The following is a 20766-nucleotide window of genomic DNA, read 5'->3' as shown; positions in this document are numbered from 1 at the left end:
TCTGTTAATAGAATATCTGTCTTATCCCCTTAAACCAGGGTAGACTATACTGACCACCTCAAAGAATAGGATGCTCTAAAATTATGCCGTGTGGCTTCTGAGGCTAGAACATAAATGAAACAGCTTCCAACTCACAGCTCTTTCTCTTGGAATGCTTACCTTTGGAACTCATGTGTGAGGAAGCTAAAGATACAGGGCAAGGCCATGTATAGATTTTCAGATAATTCAGGTATCAGATAACATCCAGAAAAAATCCAGACTTGTGAGTAACTAAGCCTTCACATGATTCTGCCCCCAGCCTTCAAGCTGCCCCAACTGACAATGAATGGAGTGGACAAGAGCGCTCTCTGTTAGAATTTGATCAAATTACAGACTTAGAGCAAAATACATATCACTTTTTTAACCCACTAAATTATGAGTTTTTTAAAAAAAATACAGCAATAGATAATGCAGACAACCACCGAGAACACTGGCAGATAGGTACGCTTACATTGTACAGAAGAGGAAATGTGCTGGCCATCACGTAGCATGTCATAGCATGTCATTGCATGGGGGTCTGAGGGGTTCTCCATCCACAGTCGGAGTTCTTTCCACTCCTTGGCCCACTCTTGTAGGAGGGCATAGGTTGACCAGAAAGACATTGAGTTGAACGATAGAGGCCACTAAGCTCCAAGCTGAGAGGACTGAGCCCAGAAGAAGGAAGATGAGATTTGTATCTTGCCAGATATAGAGGCCTTTTCTAAACAACAGGCACATTTTGCAGTCAAAAATAAATTATGGTCAAATTCTTCTTTATATTTGAGAGATTGGTGTGACCTTGAGCAAGCTACATACATTTTCTATGTGCAAGTTTCCTCAATTGGGAAATAATAATGCACTATGGCTTGCAAAATTGTTGTGAGGATTATAATTTTTATATGGAAATAAGAGAAACTATTATTATTAGTCTGAATACCTTAATGTAATCATCTGAAAGTCTAGCTAGAATATGAGTGGCACATGTCCATTGTTCTCTGACTTCTAATCAAAATGTCAACACTGAATTTGACCATCGTCCCTTCATCTTTTGAAATCCTGCTGCCACCTGCCATCTCTTCCCCTAGTTTCAGACACTCACTGCCCTTGGGGCCTCTAGCTACCAGTTCCCCTACTTCCCTGAAAGGCTCTAACACTTCCTTCCCCACCACAAAATCTCTGCCTTGAATTTTAGCTCAAATTGATTATTTGTTTAATGATGTTCAGTTGCAAATGAGGTGCAGATGAACTTTACCTAATGAGACCTTTGACTTTAAAATAACAGCTTATTAACTACTATGAAATCTCTAATTGATAGACTTAGTGGGAGAGACACTTTTGTTCACACAGTTCTTAGCCTACTCTTTCTTTCCTCCCACATTATGCAAAAAATATTCCTGAAAGCTACTTTGTAACCTTTCTACACCCATTTTGGAAAACACTATACATTGTAGTACAGGGAGGGGCAAAAGTAGGTTTACAATTGTTCATATGGAAAATAATACAATAATTAATAAGTAATAATACAAGAATAAACTCTGTTTTAAATGCTCACAACTGTGAACCTCCTTTTGCCTCACACTATATCCCAACACGGCCAAATAAAAATGAATTTGTTGCCTTGGGGGAGAACTAAGATTGGTGATAGAACACAAATCAGCTTTATTTTAAAATTGTGAGTTGTTTTCTGCCTTTACCTTTTCAAATAGTGGACAGAGTTGGGTGGGAGAACGGGAAACCATTCATTGACGACCCGACACAGCAAGTGCTTTTCGTGGGTCTCATTTAATACCATGCTCGTGTTTAATGGCCTGGATTAGCCAAACTTTAATTTTTAAAAAATGTATTCACTATTAGCGATTATTTGCGTCCAGTGAGAGAGAGTGAGAGTGAGAGAGAAAGAGAGAGAGAGAGGAGGCAGGGGGGGAGAGAGAGAGAGAGGAGCATAATTATGTTGTTCCCTTGACTATGGCAGGGTGACTTCTTTCGATTCTGTTTGACACTGAAGGATTTCTCTATGCTGTGCTGTGGAGGCTCAAGACAGAAATTGCAGAGAATACGGTGTATAACTAAGGTATTAGGATCAGGCATTTGACTCACTCTTTAGGAAATATGCAAAGGAGATTTTTACAGCTCAGGATAAAGAGGGAGATGAAAAAAGAGAATAGGAGTAGATAGAATTTGTATTACAAATACTTGTATCCATTCATATGCTCCCCAAAATACACAAAATAAAACTTAAAATGCATTATAATTTAATAAATATATAAAATATTTTATACTAAACAATGTTGAACAGGTCTATTCAAACTTCTGGCTCTATTTCTAGTCAATGTAGAGTCATCCATTTTATTACATTCCCTTCAGATGTATTGTTTTGAATTTTCATTTTGTTCAAGTATTCTGTCTTATAATAATTGAACCTACAATTTTATCATGGTAGCCTTCCATTTCCTTCAGCCTCAGTCTGGCCTCCTTTGCACACTAGTTCCTGTGCCCAGGGCTCAGGTCTTCATTAATGTCACCATATACTGCCAGTACACCTTCTGGTCTCAAAGATCCCATGTCTGGCTGTATTTAGAATTTTCTGGGGAGCTTTTGAAAATTATAGATTTCTAAAGCCTATTCAGAGCTAGTTCATCATAATGCTTTTCGTATCTACCTCTCCCTTTCCATTCTCATTATTACCACCGAAGTCCAAATCTGTTTGCTGGGTTTTTGCAATGATAACACTAATTGGTGTCTCTAACTAGCCTCTTGTCTCCCCCAGAATGCCTCTGCCAGATTAATCTTCCTAAAACAGTACATCACACAAGTTGTTTCAATGTGTAATAACTCTTAATGGATCTTTATTGCCCTCAGGAAAACAATCAATTATCTTTAGTCTGGCATTTAAAGCTTCTACAATTTATCCTCTACTTACCTGTTCAACATACTTCAGTCCTTATCTGACTTGACTTCTCACTAGCAAATAAGTCTTATGACTCTTTCTATTTTAGTTTGTGCTGCTATAACAAAATACCATTGACTGAGTGGCTTAAAAAACAAACATGTATTTTCACAGCTTTGGGTGCTGAGAAGTCCAAGATTAATGTGCTGGCAGATTCAGTTTCTGGTGAGGACGCTCTTTTGGGATTGCACATACAGCCCTCTTTCTGTGTCTTCATGTGGTAGAGTGAGGAAGCTCTGGTTGCCCCTCCTCTTCTTATCGGGGCACTAATCCCGTCACAGGGGCTGTACTCACAGGTCATCTAGACCCAATTATCTTCCAAAGGCCCTGCATCCTAAAAACATCACATCGGATACTAGAGCGTCATCATATGACCTTGGGAGAGACACAGCCATTTGATCCATAACACCTTCTTTCTTATTAAAAGGCTTTCTTCCTAAGGTGTTTTTTCTTTAAGATCATACATTCTTTTTTTAGCTTTATGTTTAAATAATTTAAAAAGTTGCTAGTATAAACAATTTCTGATTACCCTTCACTCAGATTCCCTGTTAACCTTTCACCATATTTTCTATATTTTTTCTCTTTCTCTGCCATCTGCCATATATATGTATATATATATATACACACACATGCACATATATATAAAATATACACATATATACATATGCATAATGTTCAAAATAAGAAATTAACATTAGATACAATAGTATCCTCTAATCCACAGAAATGAAAAGATAAGGCACTAAATTGAATAAAGTATTGGCAAATACATAAAAAGAATTTTAATAATTCAATTATAAAAAGTTAAATGTTTCCCTTGCCACTGAGCCAGAGACTGGGACATCTCACAAAATGTCCAGTAAGCATATAAGAAGGTACTCAATATTAAAGATGCAACTTAAAACCACAATAAGATAGTACTTCACACTCAGGAAAATGCCTAAAAGTATAAAGACAATATAACAATGCTGAATGTTACAAAAATATGGAGCAATTGGGGCTATAATGCTTATTGATTATAAAACATTCAATCACTTTGAAAACTGTTTGGCAATTTCTTACAAATATAAACAGAGGTTATCCGTGTGATTTATCAATTCTATTCATTTTTACTTATCTAAGAAAGATGAAAACATATGCCCACCAAAATTTGTACAAAAATACTTATAATATCTGTATGCGTAAAACCCAATAACTAGAAACCACCCAAATGCCCGTGAATAGATGAAGAAATCAAATGTAGTATTTCATACAATGGAATAACATCTGCAATAAAAGGAGACATAGTCCAGATGCAATTATATGATGAATCTCATAGACAAGATTTTGAGAGCAAAAAGCAAGACACAAAAGAATAAAACACAGTGATTTAATTTACAGAAGTTCAAAATAGGAAGAAGGAATCGATGGTGCTGGGTATCAGCACAGTGCTTGTCATGGCAGCGAGGGCCCTGACTGGAAAGGGTCATGGGGAAACATTCTGATGTGAAGGAAATGTTCTGTATCTTGATTGGAATGTGAGATTTCCAGGTGCATTCATTTATAAAGTTGCTTGGTTCATGTGTATTTCACTGCATCAGTAATACCTTAATAATAAATATAAATCAAAACTTCTGGGTTGGTGCAGTCAAAACCCAGGTCCACCAACAGTGGAGCTACTAACATGTCTGGCTGGGAAAGCTTGGGTGGGAAAAGAAATTTCTAAAATTTGGAAGGGGAATGAGTCCCCGACAGCAGGCCTGTAAACTGACTTCAACAGGGGCCCCAGACAATCTCTGGGGAATTCATAGGGATGAAGCCAGTGAAATAAATATCCAGAACTCAATTATCCTCTGTCCCTTCTATTTCATGCCAGGGATGACCACTGGTTGAACCATTAAAAACTCAGAGGGCGCAAGAGCTCTGTCTATGAAGTCCTCACAGGTCAGCTTCCCAGGGCATAGTGGGAGAAGGAAGGAGACTGGATCTTAAGGGGAAAAACAGGAGATATTTGGCATACACTCTACTTTTACACAGCTTCAAAGGTCATCATTTACTTGTATACTGGTGGCTTGGCCAATTCTAGTGATTGAAGGGGGCCTCAATGAGTTGCGGATATATGACACAGAATTGAAGCTGTTTTGTAGGGAAAAGGAGCACACGATGTGATGAGGGGCAGGGAAATTGCGGTAGGATCAATGGAATGCAGGGCCCAAGAGAGTCAAAGGATTATTGGAGTACTGGAAGGGGTTTTTGCAAATGAGACTATGGAGGGATTTCAGTTTATAGTAATGAAAGGTCAAGTATATGTCCATGGGAATTGGTGGGTAAGGTAACATAAAATACAAAAAGAATGAAGGAGAGGAAATCAAGGACTAAGCAATGAGGATAATGGGAGGATTATATGCACGTATTGTGAGATCATTAAGAATTATTGCAGGATACAGAGAGCGACAAATAGTGAGGAGTTAAAAAAATAATACGAAATGATGGGGCAGGGCCACAGATGACTGCACAAAGGAGGAGAAGTGGGTGGTGTAGTCTGTTAACTTGAGTCATCCTTTATACCTTTCTCCCTTAGCCCTCTGAGTCAGCCAGTCATTAAGTCCTGTCAATCTATTGCTCTTTTCAGTATTAGCACCTCTGCAGTCACCAGCCAATGTTTTAAAAAATCATTTCTCCCAGTTTCAAAGCATTTATTTCCTAATTGGTCTTCCAGTAGCCACTCTTGCCAGTCAGCCTGTTTTCTTTGCTGCGGACAGAGTGAACTTTCCTCAGTAAATGTGATCATGATGGGCCATTCTCCTTATCTTCCTCTAATTCAGCACTTAAAGCTTTTTCAGCGGGTCTCCACTGCTTTTAAGATTAGGAGCAAAATCCTTCAGGCCTAAAAGGACCCAGATAATCTGGCCTCAGGTCTGCCTGTCTAGTCTTATCTATTGGGTTGGTCAAAAATCCCTTTTAGTTTTTTTCCATAAAATAAAAGACACGTTTTTCATTTGTACCAATAACTTTATTGATTTGGATATTTTGATTGTGTTGGCTATCCCCTGTGTGTTGTTCTCAATTAATGTCTCCATTTGGTCCCTGTCAACTTCAACTGGTTTACCTGACTGACTGTGGAGCATCTCCCAGAGAGAAATCTCCAGCAAGAAATCTCGCAAACCACTTCTGACACATTTGATTAGTCACAGCATCGTCTCCATACACTGCACAAATCTTTTTTTACGTTTCAGTTGTGTTTTTACCTTTCCTGAAGTAATAAAGCATAATATGCTGAAAATGTTGCTTATTTTCTTCCATCTTCAAAATTAAAATGGCTACACAAAAATTCACCAATTTTGAGAAGTATTTTTTAAATGCATGCTGGTGTGACAGCTGTCACAATACAATCTAATAAAACTGTTTCTGATGAAGTTAAAGACAACTAAGCGCTACTAGCGCCATCTTACGGAAAAAACCAAACAAACTTCTTGGCCAACCCAACAGAAATATATTCCTCCATCACCCCTCTGTACACTAGTCACAACAATTTCCTAGCCTATCCTTCTTCGGGGTTTTTGCATGTGCTGCTTGCTTTGCCTGGAGCATGCTCTCCTTACCTTCATGTGTTTCACCAGGTTAACTACTAGTCATCAGTTGAAGCTCGGTTCAAATATTGCCTGCCTGAGGAAACCATTCCCTACATTTCTCAGTCTGAGTCTATGCTAGCTAGACACTTCATATAGGGAAGAGTATGGGTGCTTCTTAAGGGAGACATTCAAAGGACCATCTTATAAGGGAGATATTCTCCTATGTCTAGGGTTCTGCTCAGCTGGTTCCTGGGACAGAAGGGACTAATTCACATGGATAAGAGAAAAATCTTAAAGATGGCACAAAGGAAAGATGGTTTAATGACATGGTTTCAGCACAAGAGTCTAGTGGAGAGGAACTGATTTGAATAAGTGTATAACTTTAGCTGGAACTCCTTCAGATGCAGCCTTTATAGCCCAGTGATTCTGATTACACTTGGAAGAATAAGGACTTGATTTTTGAGCTGTATGCTTTTCTTCAATGTGAAACACATTCCACTGGACCTATAGCAGCCAGAGCTCTGCAGAGTGGGAAAAGCGCAGTGCCTCCAAAGCAAAAAGCACCAACAATAGTGGACCAGCTTAGAGTTTTGAAAAGATACCAATTCTGGTGATGTTTGCATGATTCTATAGTTTACCTTAAAAAATTATTGAACTGTACACTTAGAGTATGTGAATTTATACCTCAGTAAAGGGGTAGAAAGCATCAAAAATGATATCTGTTCTTATCCCCACTCTTCAGTCAACTGTAGTAGAACCTCTGGAGGTAGGTCTTAGCCATTATAGTTGTTCAGCACTCCCAAGAAAATTTTAGAAATCTCTAACAAAGGTATATAGGCATTTGCCTTCTGACCCAGTAATCCTGCTTCTAGGAAATTATTCTGAAGACACACCTCCCACAGTACAAATCACATATGCACAATGTATTTTCTTTGGAGGATTGTTTGTAAATGCAAGCTATGGGAAACCATCTAAATGTCCATACACAGGAGAGTGGTTGAATAAACTATGGTATATCCACACAAGGAAGAGCACATGTAGCTATAAAAAAGAATGAGGAAGGCCATCCCAAACCAACATGTAGGGGCATCCAGGATATACTTCGATGTGAAAAAGAGTACAGTGCCAAAATATGCCTATAGCGTGGTGCTCTTCAAGTAAATATGAAGGAAATATAAGAGAGTATGCATTTTTTGCTCATTTATGCCAAGAGGAATATGGCAAGGATAAATTAGAACTAGTGTACTGGTTCCCCACAAAAGTGAGTGGGAATGGGCAGAAGGCATGTGGGGTCACTCCTTTAAGCACACCTCTTGTACAGTTCTGAGTTTTAGAACCAAGTACTATTTTAGATATTAAAAATAGGTAATATTAACCAGGAAGTGTGGGGATCCAAACAGAATACAAATGATAACCAATGAATTTAACTGTATGAAAAATGAATACCACAACCATAACAAATGGGATTAAAAAATAATAAACCTAAGCAATATTGGAAAATAGTATTTTGAATACATTCTACAAGGCTGAAAACAAAAGAACAGCACACAAATCTTGCACTCTTTTGAGTGTGTTTTTCACAGAGATATGTATTAATTATTCTTCAAGTACTTTCTGCATATTGTAGATTTTAGTAAATAAATAAATCAATTGTGTATAATGAGAGCCAATGTATCACTGTCAGAGAAAGGAGTGACAATGAAGGAAAGAGGGAGGCTAAAATGAACTCAGTGGATTAGAATGTAAGGTATTCGTTTCAACCACTGTGCCTATCTGTCTATCTATCTATTTATATACATGCACATCTGCATCTAGTTTTGCACACACAGCCCTGTACATGTATATATAAATAGAGACGTGCATGTATTTGTGTATGTACACATGTACATAATTCTTCTCTCTGTTCATTTGGAAGCATTGGCACCCCAGTAGCAATGAGTGTACCCAGTGCCTAGAACTCAAATTCTAAGTACCACTTTTCAGGAAAATGGCTGAATCCAGGGCTGTGCGGAAAGTGCTATATAAGCCTGGCTCATCTTGTGCCAGAAAGTAAGTGTTCAATAAATGATGGGCACATACTGAAAAATTAGACACTCACCTGTAGTAGCTCCCAAGTGCCAAAGCTGGGACAATTTGGGCAACAAAACACACAATGATAATATTGGATTATAAGCAATAGAAAACAAAATCTTGAGTTTGTACTGATAAAAACAGATAACTGGCTAAATAAATAAATACAGGAGAAAGGACTTTTCTTTTTCACAGTAGAATCCCAATGAATAAATATAAAAGGAATGGTTGAAATGTAAAATCACCACTGAGCAAATATTATTATAGTCATTGTTTTAAGGAAGATTCAGTGAATGCCAAAATTAGTGGGCAAAAGTATAATTAGAAACAAGACATTTGTATAACCTCAGAATATTTTACCACGAGGCACTGCTTTCGAAGAGAAAGTGCCCTTACACAGTGAAGAAACTCGGCAGGCACTAACTGGCCGGAGGGGTCAAAGTCGTCGTCCACTATGTGCCACGCTGGTGTCCTGGGCTTCCTGACAGGACGCACTGCAAAGGGCACGGAGGCCTCCCTGTGGCATTCTCGCCGTAGGTCCCTAACTTCCATTCTCTCACGATGAAACATCAGACGAACCAAACTGAAAAACGCTCTACAAAACAACCCACCCGTACCCTTCAAAAGTGTCGAGGTCATGAAAGACAAAAGTAAGATTGGGAACCAGGCCCAGATGGGCGGAGACTGAGGAGACGTGAGGACTAAATGCCATGTGGGATCCTGGTTGTGTCCTGTCTGGGGCTTGAGGGAAGCCCTCTGGAGAGCTTGGCAGGATTTTATGCTATTAGAAGAGGTGATGGCCTGAGTAAGTAGAGATGAGGCCAAATAAATAATGAAGGGAGTGATGTGAGCCATCGAGTTGAATAATGCTCTTTGTACCATCACACACTTTGCCAGTGCAGCATTTACCAAATTATAATCATATGTCTGTTTCCCCACTGGAATGTAAGTTCCACAAACACACAGATACGTGCCACGCCTGTCTCAGCCCCCACTCTGCCACTTCCAAAAGCACTGGTCAGTTTCTCCTGTGAACCGTGGCAGTGATCTTTGCTCCCTTCCATTTTGCATTTACCATGCTACAATCTGGACTAGAAGGAATAGGTTGTATCTCTCTAGACCCAAGACCTGATATAAAACCATGTAGTAGTTCACTAGGTGAAAGTTTCTTAATGTTGACCGCTACGGCCGAGATCTCCAGGAAAGTTCCTGGAGGAGGTGCCTCCTGAGTAAGCCCTGGGGAGGGAGAGAGAATTTTAATTAGTGGGCACTGGGTTTTTAACCCTTCTCAGTGGGGGCTGTGCGGTGATGGCAGAACAAGGAGTTCTGAAAAACACAGAGCGGGAGTGGGTGCGTGTCGGGCTGAGGTGGGGAAACCAACACAGGACGTGTAAGCACCCGCTGTGACCTGAGACGGCCTGAAACTAGAAATAGAAATTCATGTGCTATATTGAAATTAATTCCCCAGGGTAGCCTCCTCAGCAAGATACTCCAGAAAGAGAATTGGAATTGGCTAATGCTCAGGTATCTTCAAAATGAATTCCAAACAAAATGGAGGCAGCCTCAAAAGCAAAACTTTTTCTGACATTTCGCAGGCCAGGGCAGGGAGCCCCTCCTCTCTGCTCAGGCCTGCACCTGCCTGCAGATCCAGGTGAGGAAACGATTGCCTTCCTGTCCGAACGCTCCACCGGGGAGTTGCCCCGTTTGGCTGGCTGTTGGTGGGAGCATCCTGCCCTCTGCTGGATTTGGCAGAAAAAGTGAATTTACATTGCCTGCTAAGGAATTAATAAAGGTTGAAAGTTTTTGGTTTTATCTGAAAATAAATATTTGTGTTTGGGTTGGTCAGGTCTAATTAACCAGGAAATGCATCCCCTAAGTAACATGTGGATTCTTAGGGGATTTCTAGTGTCCAGGGAAAAATATTGTTGTGTATCATGCATATACTCCTTGCTCAGGAAGCATGGTGCAAAATACACAGTGCCAGCATTTTTAAAAAAAAAATATAAAGAATCAAAGCTGCATCTTTAATGATTTTTAAAATATTCACACAGAAAGAAACTTGGGGGTACTGCCAGACTGCTGGCGTTTGTATATTAATTCTGCAAGATATTGAATTTCTTTGAGACTCAGTTTCTTCACCATATCAACCCTAAAAGGTTACTGTGAGGATCAAATGAGCTGATAATATATGTGAAAACACTTGACTGTGCCCATTAAAAGTGTGAGGTTTTAAACATATGTGCTATGCATAGGTTCACACAAGAGTACACACACACTGTACCATAAGAAGTTACAAAAAAGTACAGAGCAACAGTCTTCAATTATTGACTTTCTGAAATTATTTTGGGTAGATTAGGAAACAGATATCAATAGTTCAAACTTAGAGAATGAAAGGAACCTTCCTAAACATATTGAAAGAAAGCAGGATGCTATTAAAGTCCTTTTTGTAAGGAGCTCTAGAGAGCACAGTTTTTTCACTGAGTAGTATTTATCTTTGACTGCCTATCATTACGTTCTGTACAGTTTATAAGAATGTGTGTATTTGCCACTCTCAAAAGGATGAAAATGGTAAAAATAAATTCTTAGGATAGTATTTCACAGCCATCCAATCCCTCCTTTTTCCCTTTTCCTCTTTATTCTAGGGTCTTCCCTACCCCTCTCTTCTGTTCTCCTCTTTGGTTTGAAACCAGGCCTACGCAGTTTCAATCATCATTGCTGTTGCTTCATGTCCCCGTTAGCAATTCAGTACGCTCTGCTTTCATTACATGCAATTGGAGTTGAATATGGCCCCGCTCTCGAGTTGTTGGCCCCTGGAACAGTGAAAAGCCGAGTGACAATGGTGTTGGTATAAATGTAGTGGCTCTTTAAAAAAATAGATGTTTTTAACTTAATAATTTATTTAATTGCCTTTATTCCCTTCCTTAGCAGCTCTGCTTAATAAGGGGTTGTAAATATCCCATCTGTGCTTTCAGCTGCAGAGTAAACCCAGCGTAGTCCATCACCTGGCCAGCCTCGGTGAGCGCTATATTGATGTTTTGTGGGAAACTGAACAACAGAGATTTGAAAGTAGTTGCTGAAGATACAGAGGAATAAGATGTGATCATTGTACAAGAGATACTAGGCTTCAGTTAGATACCTACATATATAAGTATGTAATAAGCTAGTGGTGTGGAAATTGGAGAAGAAATAACCAGAAGATGTCATCTGATCTTGAAGAATGAAAAATTTCCCAGGCGGACAAAATGTGTGTGCTTGTGTGTGCATGTGTGTTTATGGGTGCCCATGTTGGAGTGAGTTGGGAGCAGCCTTCAAAGCAGAGGGTACCAGATAAGCATGAGAGTAAAAATTCTGAAAATACGTGGAGGCTAGAGTAATAGGGAGGTGAGGCTGAGGCTGGAAGGGTAGTTTGGGGCCAAATGAAGATGCTGTTTAACTGATAAGATATAGAGCTTGAATTTCCCTGGGTATGTGTGTTAACCAATATACTTGACTGGCAGATCAATATTATACCTCTATTATATTGTGTTTAGTCAGGGATGTGTTAATAAGGAGGGAAGTTGGACTTTAGGTGTGGTATAATTCTCTAGGACATTTAAAATATGTGCAAATTTCTGAGTGAAAACCGTAGCAGCCTCAATGTTTGGTTCAAACTGGGTTGGGTTACTGGCTCCCAGAACAGACTAGAATCCTTATCTAGCATCTTTAAAACATAACAGCTTAAATCCCTCTTGATTCATCAGAAAGTCATGCATTTCTAAAAAGCAGTCACCAGCCTGGCCCAGTTAGTTGTAAATAACCCTAAAATATCTGGTGCCCACTGCCTGAGGGGAAGGACGTAGAAATGGCATAAGTTACTTCTATATCTGACCTGACATTTTGTTGAGAAAATAAAAAAGAGGTCAGAAGAAGACCTGTGGATAAAGGCTCTCTACTTCATCAAATATGCTTGCTCAGTGATTAATCATTTTTTAAAGCCGGATTATTTATATAAACTGCTTGGCATGTTATTTCTAATCTTAACTCTCCTTGTCCACCTCTAGTAATTCTACAGACATTTAAAGAGAAATGATTGCTCACAATAAAGATTTGGTATAGCCTCTTAAAAGAAAGCACTTTGAATTGATATTCTTCAATTCCTATCATTGTAATGAGAGTTACAGGTAATTAAAAAAATTTTTTTGTATGTTTGCTCAGCACTTAGCACATTATGGATATTCTGAAGAATGGAGCACATTCCATTAAATGATATGGGGTAAAACAAAGTGTAAATGAGTGCAATGAGTAGTGTAGCCAAGTGCTTACTGCCCTGACGAAGAGAGCAAGTGGGCATGGACTGGTGTGAGAGCATGTGGGAGCACAGACCTTGTGCGTCTTGTCTGCTCTTCTTCCTTCAGTATCCAGCACATAGTAGGTCCTCAATAAATACCTGAGGCATTACAAAACAATGCATAGACTTGCTTTCCTAGTGACTTTGCTTACAGTGGTTATCTGAAGGGCACAGTAAATTAATAATTGTTCTACAGCTACTTGGTCTCTTGAGTTAATGTTTGCAAAGTGCTTGGGAAAAAGAAAGTTGTTTTTTTTTTTTTTGGCACCATATCATGTTTGCAGTGGCACACAAATTATTCCTTCTTTTCTTCCTCCAGCTGCCAGTACTGTGCCCTCCCCCAGCTCCATGCTGGGCCAGGATCTCCCACAGGGCAGCCACGCCGCTCTTACTGCCTTCTCTCAGTCACCTCCAGGCCTGCACTAGAGGTAAGGACAAAGCACACACCAGGCCGCCTTCTTTAAGGCCTCTCAGGAGATGCTGGGGAAACAAAATTCAGGTTGAACTTAATGACTCTAAGAGTGATTGGTGTATAGAGGGATGCAAGTTCTTGGCCAGGCACGGAAGAAGCTGTTGGACAGACAGGCCGATAGGTGAGGACACACCGAACTAAATTCCGAAGGGGAGATGGAGGCTGTCACTTAGGCAGTTGGGAGGATGTGCCGAACCAGCTGGTTTCTAAAGTAACAGAATGCAAAACCTCGGCTATACACTGGCAGAAACTACTGTAATTTTGTTAGAAGGAACTCGTAAGGTAAGCTACATTTCCTTTCCCATGGGTAAATATTTTAAATATTATGATTACATTCCCTACAATTTTTAAGATATCTGATGATGGCAAATAAAGGGGTTCCATGTCACAACAGATAATCACAGGCTGCATTTTTCCAATGTATTTATTGTTATAAAAATTGCCTTTGTTTCTAGGAACTCAATAATTAAATAGTTTAAATGTGATTTGGAAAACAAAAACTGTTTTCTATTAAGAATAGCTGTTCTTTATGAACAAATTCAATATATTTTTTTCCTTTTGAGGTTATATTAGCTTCCAACTGATGGTGCATAATAAATATCTCAATACATAGAGGCCTGGCTGCAGGTGCAGAATCATTAGAATGCGTGTCAGTGGCAGATCTTGTCTTTGAGGCAGGGACAGGTCATATTCTCCACAACTTTGAAGTGACTTGTTTCCAGACCAAACCATGAGGTTTTGTGTGTGTGGGAACTTTTTCATGATGCATATTTATATGCTCTACATGTGGCAAATTTGCTGTCTCTGTAAACTGTTTCTAGGGACTGGCAATGAATGGTATGTGGACACAAGCTAACATGGTTTTCTGTTAAAATGACAGACATCATGTAAATGATGTCTGTTTTGCTTCAAAGAAAAGAACTCAGGTAAGTTTGGATTGAGACGGACAGATGAAGTTAGCTAAGTCTTACATTTTGTTTAGAAAAGAAATTATGGAAGGAACCCTCCTTCCAATTCAATTGCACTAGTTATTAATCTGGAAACAAAATCAAGACTAGTAAAATTTGTAGTTCGACTATAGTAAGCTGTATTTGAAATTCTGAAAGCTTAGTGTCCCCATAAAAGCCACACATGAAACATTTATTTGGAAGTGGCTCCAGATAAAAAATGGTTTGTTTTTCCACTTGATTCATTACAGAATGAAGAACCGCGATTTTCCATTTGGATCGAGCTTGTGAATCACGTAGGCACTATTGAATTTTGGCTGGTTTTTCTCTTTTATTTGTAAGGTGTTTGATACCAGACAGGCCGTCCATGCCCTCCTGCACTAAGTACGTGGGAGCCCCCTTCAGGAAAGAGGAGGAGGGCAGCATGATTTAGAGTGAGATCCAATTTCCTTCGCTGAAGGTCAGTGTCCTGTTGCATTGCAGGGGCTGTGAATTCACTTGGAACAGAAGAAGCAAAACCTCACATGCTCTGGTTTGGTAACTAGGAATCATTGCCGGCGATTTGCCAACCAAAGTTAGCCTATGGTAAGTGTGGGTTTGCAATGTGCGGGTCGATTCTCATTATGTGTTGTTATTTTTTTGATGTGGGAGAGTGGAGGATGTGACGAAGTTTTAATGTAGTGTTATATATTATGATGAATAAAATATTAAGGAAATTATTGCTGGGAATTCTTTATTCAAGTGTTTCATAAGTAAGCTGGCTGGTTGGTTCTTAGGGTTCTCCCCCCCAGATGTTCAGGACTTCCACTCGTGATTTTACTGTAGTTATTCTTGGTACTAGATCTCTTCCATCTTTTCTTATATCATATGGTGAGGGGATTTGATAATGGACATTGGTCTGCTATCATGTCAAATGCTGAGTTTGTGACATCCAGACAATTTTTGATAATAACCAGAACGGTCCAATAAATACAGGAGTGTGATATTGCAAAGAGAAAGGAAAAGAGATTGGTCGAGAAAGTTAAAGGTTCTTAGTAAAAAGAAAAGAAGAGGGATTGGTGACAAGCCAAGTTTAAGTTGTTTATGCACTAAACTCAAACACGGTATTCTAAGGAAGATTGGAGAGACAGCTCATGGAACTTACTCCGTGTGTGTGCATGCGTGTGTGGATGTATGATAGAGAAATGATTTTTTTCCTTATTTATATCTATACTAACCTTTCTAAGAACAGGAATCTTGGCCTCCCAGTTCTGTGTCACCTAATAGACAATTGATAAATATTTATTGATTGGAGAGGTTATCTTTTTTTGTAGCTGCTACCAACAAAGTTCTGCTAACTAGTTGCTTTGATGTGCTTGCTGTGACATAGGCCTGAATAAGGTGGTCGGAGCTCAGCCAGAGACAGCTACAGCTTAATCAAATGATTTGCTGCCGAAGGCAAGCGGTGAGCTTATCACAGAGTATGTCCTCCAGTCTCCTCACGGCAGAGTCACAGTTTTGGGTTAGACCACCAGGGGTCAGGGCATTGTTTCCAGAAAAGCTTTATGAAAGGACACTTTTGGTGTCAAAGAAGATAAAAACAAAACAAAACGGGGCACTGGATCTCAAACTTTGATACAGGAGGAGTGTTCAAGGACTGGCCCCTGGGTATTATCTCTAGTGATTCTGATTCAGGAAGTTGGGGGGCAGTCCCTGGAAATCTTATTTTGTAAAAGCTACAGTTGTTGGAAGACCTCACTTTTGGGGAAAAAGAAATGTGTGGTGTTTCTCTAGCTTGTTTATCTCACCAGAGGACTGTAGGCTCAGAACCCACCAGGAGCCTGGCTCTGAGACTCAGAGAGGCTTGGATGGAGAGGCAGTGCCTGTCGCATGGACCTGGGCTTGAATTCCTTGTGGCTTTGCGCAAAGTGCTTTTCTTCTCTAAGATTGAAGTTCATCCTTTTCAAAAGAGGAGAAACATACTGCCTACTTCATAGGACTTATGAAAACAATGCATACAAAGCCCTTAGCAGAGTGGCGTATGATAAAGCACTTCGTGAACGTCAGCTCAAGGTGGGCACAAAGGGGAATGTCCGCGATGAGCCCTCTGTGAAGCCCCCAGTACAATGGTTTGGGGCAGACAGAGACAAGGAGTGACTAACCAGGAGGCTGGTTTGTTCTTAGATATGGGGGTCCAGGGCCAGTGTCTGAAGATAGTTTTTAGACTGGAAGATGAGCCAACATGAGGATGGGAGACACGCCTGGGACAATGAATAACCCAGATGGTATACTTAATTGGAATTACAATTGATTCCCAAATAGTATTAAATACTATTTGGGAATCAATTAAATCAACAGTTTAATTGATTTTTCTCATGGAAACTATGATGAGAACTTCTAAACGGGAACAAAGTGGAATGTATCCAATTTGACAATTTGTTCACATTGTTGCTGGAGGCAATAGGATTCTTCCACAGTATGTCAGGAAATGCATTTCAGGGTTACTCGCATACGAGGGTTTGAGGTACAGTGGCGAGATTTACTGGAGCGAAAACAAACAACTGCCCTCAGGTACACCATGCCTGATGTCTCACCCATGACCAGGTGGCTCAGCTCTGTCTCACTGTGGAAGAAGTCCAGCTTCTGAGGCCGCAGACCCACACATGTCCCTAGCGAGCCCAGAAGGACAGCCAGGATCTAGAGCTGCCGTGCCATTAGCCTGGCATCCGAGATGCCACTCGTCCAGCACTGTCTCTGTCCCCAAGCCACCTGGCCTGAGTGAGCAAGCGTGGGTGCTGTCCAGACGGGCCTTTGTTGAGCTTTGATTATATTTCCTTAGGCTTGAGAGAGAGCAGGCTTTCTTTAAAACTCCTCAGTCTCTTTCCCGGATTTTTGCAGGCTTGTGTGTGTGGCCTTTCCCTATCCAGTCTCCTTTCTGGATCTTCCCAGGCCAGTGCCCTTTTCCTATCCGATCTTTCCCCCAAATTTGCCTCCTCCCCTTATGGCCACCGTTTGGGCTTCTACCAAACATGCCTCACAGTAAAAGGACCTCTCCCTGCGCCACCTTGGCTTCTACTCTGCGTGTCTCTGCAGAGGAATTCCCCCTCACAGTTTGTTCCCCACTCTCCCATTCTTCCTGGAAATCTGGGGAAAGGCTGGCTGTTCCCCTGGGGAGACTGGTTGGTCCTTCCTGCCAACTCAAGGATTAGCGTTCCTTTGGTGGGGGATGCGGTGATTCCCTGGAGTGTGTGAGGCTCCCCTCCTTAGTTAATCCAGTTTAATTAGCTGTCTGTCTCCCTTCTCTTTCATCAATATCTAACTGGCTGCCTACTAACAATATCTGCCACCCGCCCGACATGGAATGAGAGGAAAATGGTCAAGGAGGAAGGCGATAGGGACCACGGATTCAGATAGACTGTAATTAAATGAAATCCTTGTCTGGTAATTCAGTGCGATGTCAGGTTGTACTGGATCAGCTGGCTGATTTGCATGTGGCTGTGGCCACGTGCTCTCCCAAGATGAGCAGAGGAAACAGGACTGACACCTTAGTTAGCTGCTTTCCTTAAAAGACAAAGATGACGTTGAGCGGCACTTAACTGTATGCTGCCCTGAAAGAGCCCACGAGCGTGTATATATATATATATATAGATATAGATAGATAGATAGATAGATGGGGGGGGCATGAAGGACCAGTGGGGAGAAGGTGGGATCGGACTGTCTCAGGCAAATCATTTAGGTTCTGTGGGCTTTGCTTCCCTAAGTCACCTTCCAGTCCTGATACATTGTGGTAAAGTATGGAAAGTAGGCTGCATCCCAACGCTTTTATGTTTTTCTCACCTGGGAAGTAGTCCCTAACCTAGGGTACCTAAGCTAGGCCAAATGCCAACTGTTATGAGGAATTTTGTTTAACCTGAACCATGAATGTTTTAGTGTTGTGATTTTTGTTTTGTTTTGTTTTACATAAGCTGCAATTTCAACTTAACTATGTTTTTACCAGTGCTGTCAATTCTCTGGTAAATAACCGTGACAATAGATGGTAATGATAAATAAATGGTAGAAAATATACTGAAAATAGTAGCCACCATTTTTTAAGCACCTATCATCTGGTAGGTATTGTGGGGGCTAAAAAATATTAATGCTTTCCTTTTTACTTTCTAAATTCTTCTGGCTGGACTAATTCTCAAATTAACAGAGACAGAATAACAGGGGAAAAAATCAGTTTTAATGCATGCACATGGAGAATTCACATAGGCTTGAAAATTCCAAAGATAGTGAGGTAAAATTGGGTCTATAAGATGTCCTGGGCAAAGGAGAATGGTGGGGGGCAGGGTGGGGTCTTATTTCAGAAGTGAGAATTGGCAAATTGGGACATATATGCAGGACAACCCTTGCTAGCAACTCAGAAGCAATGGGACATGGAGGGCATCTAGCTAATAGGCACCTGCCTGAAGGCTTCCTTTTTATTTTGATGATTATTATTTTTAATCTGAAGAGAATTGTATTTTTTTAGAGATTTTATATATTTATTTTTAGACAGAAGGCAAGGGAGGGAGGAAGAGAGGGAGAGGAACATTGATGTGAGAGAGAAACATTGATCGGTTGCCTCTCCTCCTCATCCCGGCTAGGGACTGAACCCACCCACAACCCAGGCATTTCCCTGACCAGGAATCGAACCAACAATCTTCTGCTTTGCAGGATGATGCCCAAGTAACTGAGCCACACCCATCAGGGCTGAAGCTTTTCTATTTACCATACGTAATCCAAATTAAGCTGAGGCAAACTCCCCAAGCTCCCCTTTCTGGAGCAGGCTTTTCTATCTGAATCTCTTGGGCAGGAAAGGGGTAGGGTCAAAGGTTCTCTCTGAGTCCCAACAAACAGCTTAAAAAATCAACAGCCCCAAAAGTCACGTTTCACTTGTAATCCTTATACTAACCTTGTTAAGAGACATTACTGTGGCCCTTTTCTTTCTTTCTTTAAAAAATTATTTTATTGTTCAGTTACAGTTGTCTGCATTTCCACCCCCACCACTCCCTCCCACCCCAGCCAAACCCACCTCCCTTGCTTCCACCCTCGCCCATGATTTTGTGCTGTGGCCCTTTTCCATGAGGATTTTGAGAGCTCACAGAGGCAGCAAATAGCAGAGTCAGGATTTGAATCCAGGCCGTTCTAATTCCAAAACCCATGTTTCTCCTTTACTACACCATCAATCTGCTGTGCTGCGAGCATCCGTCGGAATCTCGTGCAGTCTGCTCTTGGATGCAGGGTTGCTGCACTATTATTAATCAAAAATACAGTGCAGCGTGTCCTCCTCCTTCACTTTTCACTTGTGACCGTTTTAGCGGAGCCCTTCTCCCATCAGTGATACCATGTTATTTTGTTTACTTTGAGTAGGGAGTTTACTGACTAGTCTACACTTGCCTGGGGCTTATGCATGAAAGTAACATTTTTTTTTCTTCTCCAAAATACTTAAGCTTTGTCAAAGTTCCCCTTTCCTTAGATATATACAATGATCTTTTAGCCAGGTTTTTTTTTTTTCCTATAGAAAAACAAAAACAAAAGCACAACTAACTCTGCATTACGATAACTCAATTTCAATTTATTTTAAACTATCTTATCTGACATCCTAGGTTAAATATAGGATTTGGGGATCAGAAGGATAATTGTGTGGTAATGTCCCAGGGGTATACAGTATATCTTTCTCTCCCTCTTCTAGGCTATTGCTGTCTGGGGGAATTGGGGAAGGGAGAAAGGAGGAAAAAGGACAGGTTTCTCACATTTAACAGTCCTTCCTCTGTGTAAGATTTCGACTCTTTCCTGGGTCACGTGACTGGCAGGCTGAGGTCTGAGAGTTCTCAGTGCTCCTGGGGTCTTCCCCAGGCACAGTCATTAACAGGAGAGATCCAGCCCAGAAAGATCTTATCCACAGAACATCCCCAGCCTCCTACACTTGGTCTGCTCTTTTTTCCGCAGCCAGCCCTCAGGCCTCAGTAGTGGAATGAGGCAGGAAAACACAAACCAAACCTCTGCAGCCTGAGATCACTTGGCCAAGGACTCAGTTTGTGGGTTGCCCCAGGGTTGCGGCCTCTTTTTCACGTCTCTTTTTTTCTCCTCAGTTCAGACAGGTATAGGGGGTGGACTATTAAGGCTACTGTGTATGAAGAGGTCGAAGCTGGAAAAGACAAGGTGGTGTTCTTGTCTTATAGGCACCCATCCTGGCTTTAAGAATGGCTCTCTTGGCAGCCCCTGTACTTGGCGCGGTGGTGACAGGCATGTCCTTGGGGAGTGGAAGAAAAACCTGCAGCATCACTCCCTTCCACCCTCACCAAGGCCGCTCTGCAGCGTTGCTGATTTCCCACTTCCCTTCCCCACTCCAGCCTTCCCTTTAGACTCCACCGGGGGAGGGAAGGGCACAGGCTGGTGACAATTGAGAGCAGCAGAGCCTCTTCCCTGTCCCT

General features: G+C 40.9%; 1 protein-coding gene across 5 annotated transcripts in view; it reads left to right on the top strand.

Annotated features, from left to right (window-relative positions):
• The first annotated feature begins 13202 nt into the window (after positions 1–13202).
• The window catches only part of CYTIP (cytohesin 1 interacting protein), a 64764-nt gene continuing 57200 nt past the window's right edge, over positions 13203–20766 (top strand). For 3 of the 5 annotated variants that reach the window (XM_045187430.2, XM_045187428.2, XM_045187427.2), the window contains exons 1-2: positions 13203–13341; positions 14816–14917. In XM_045187430.2, the coding sequence (XP_045043365.2) occupies positions 14915–14917 (3 nt within the window). In that variant the 5' untranslated portion in view covers positions 13203–13341; positions 14816–14914. Of the gene's footprint in view, positions 13342–13384; positions 13668–14815; positions 14918–20766 lie in introns of those variants that run through there. The other 2 variants (XM_045187431.3, XM_045187429.2) reach the window with 2 other exon arrangements.

This window comes from Desmodus rotundus, chromosome 2, assembly GCF_022682495.2.
Source record: "Desmodus rotundus isolate HL8 chromosome 2, HLdesRot8A.1, whole genome shotgun sequence".
NCBI lineage: Eukaryota > Metazoa > Chordata > Mammalia > Chiroptera > Phyllostomidae > Desmodus > Desmodus rotundus.
This window is presented reverse-complemented; position numbering and strand designations above follow the sequence as displayed.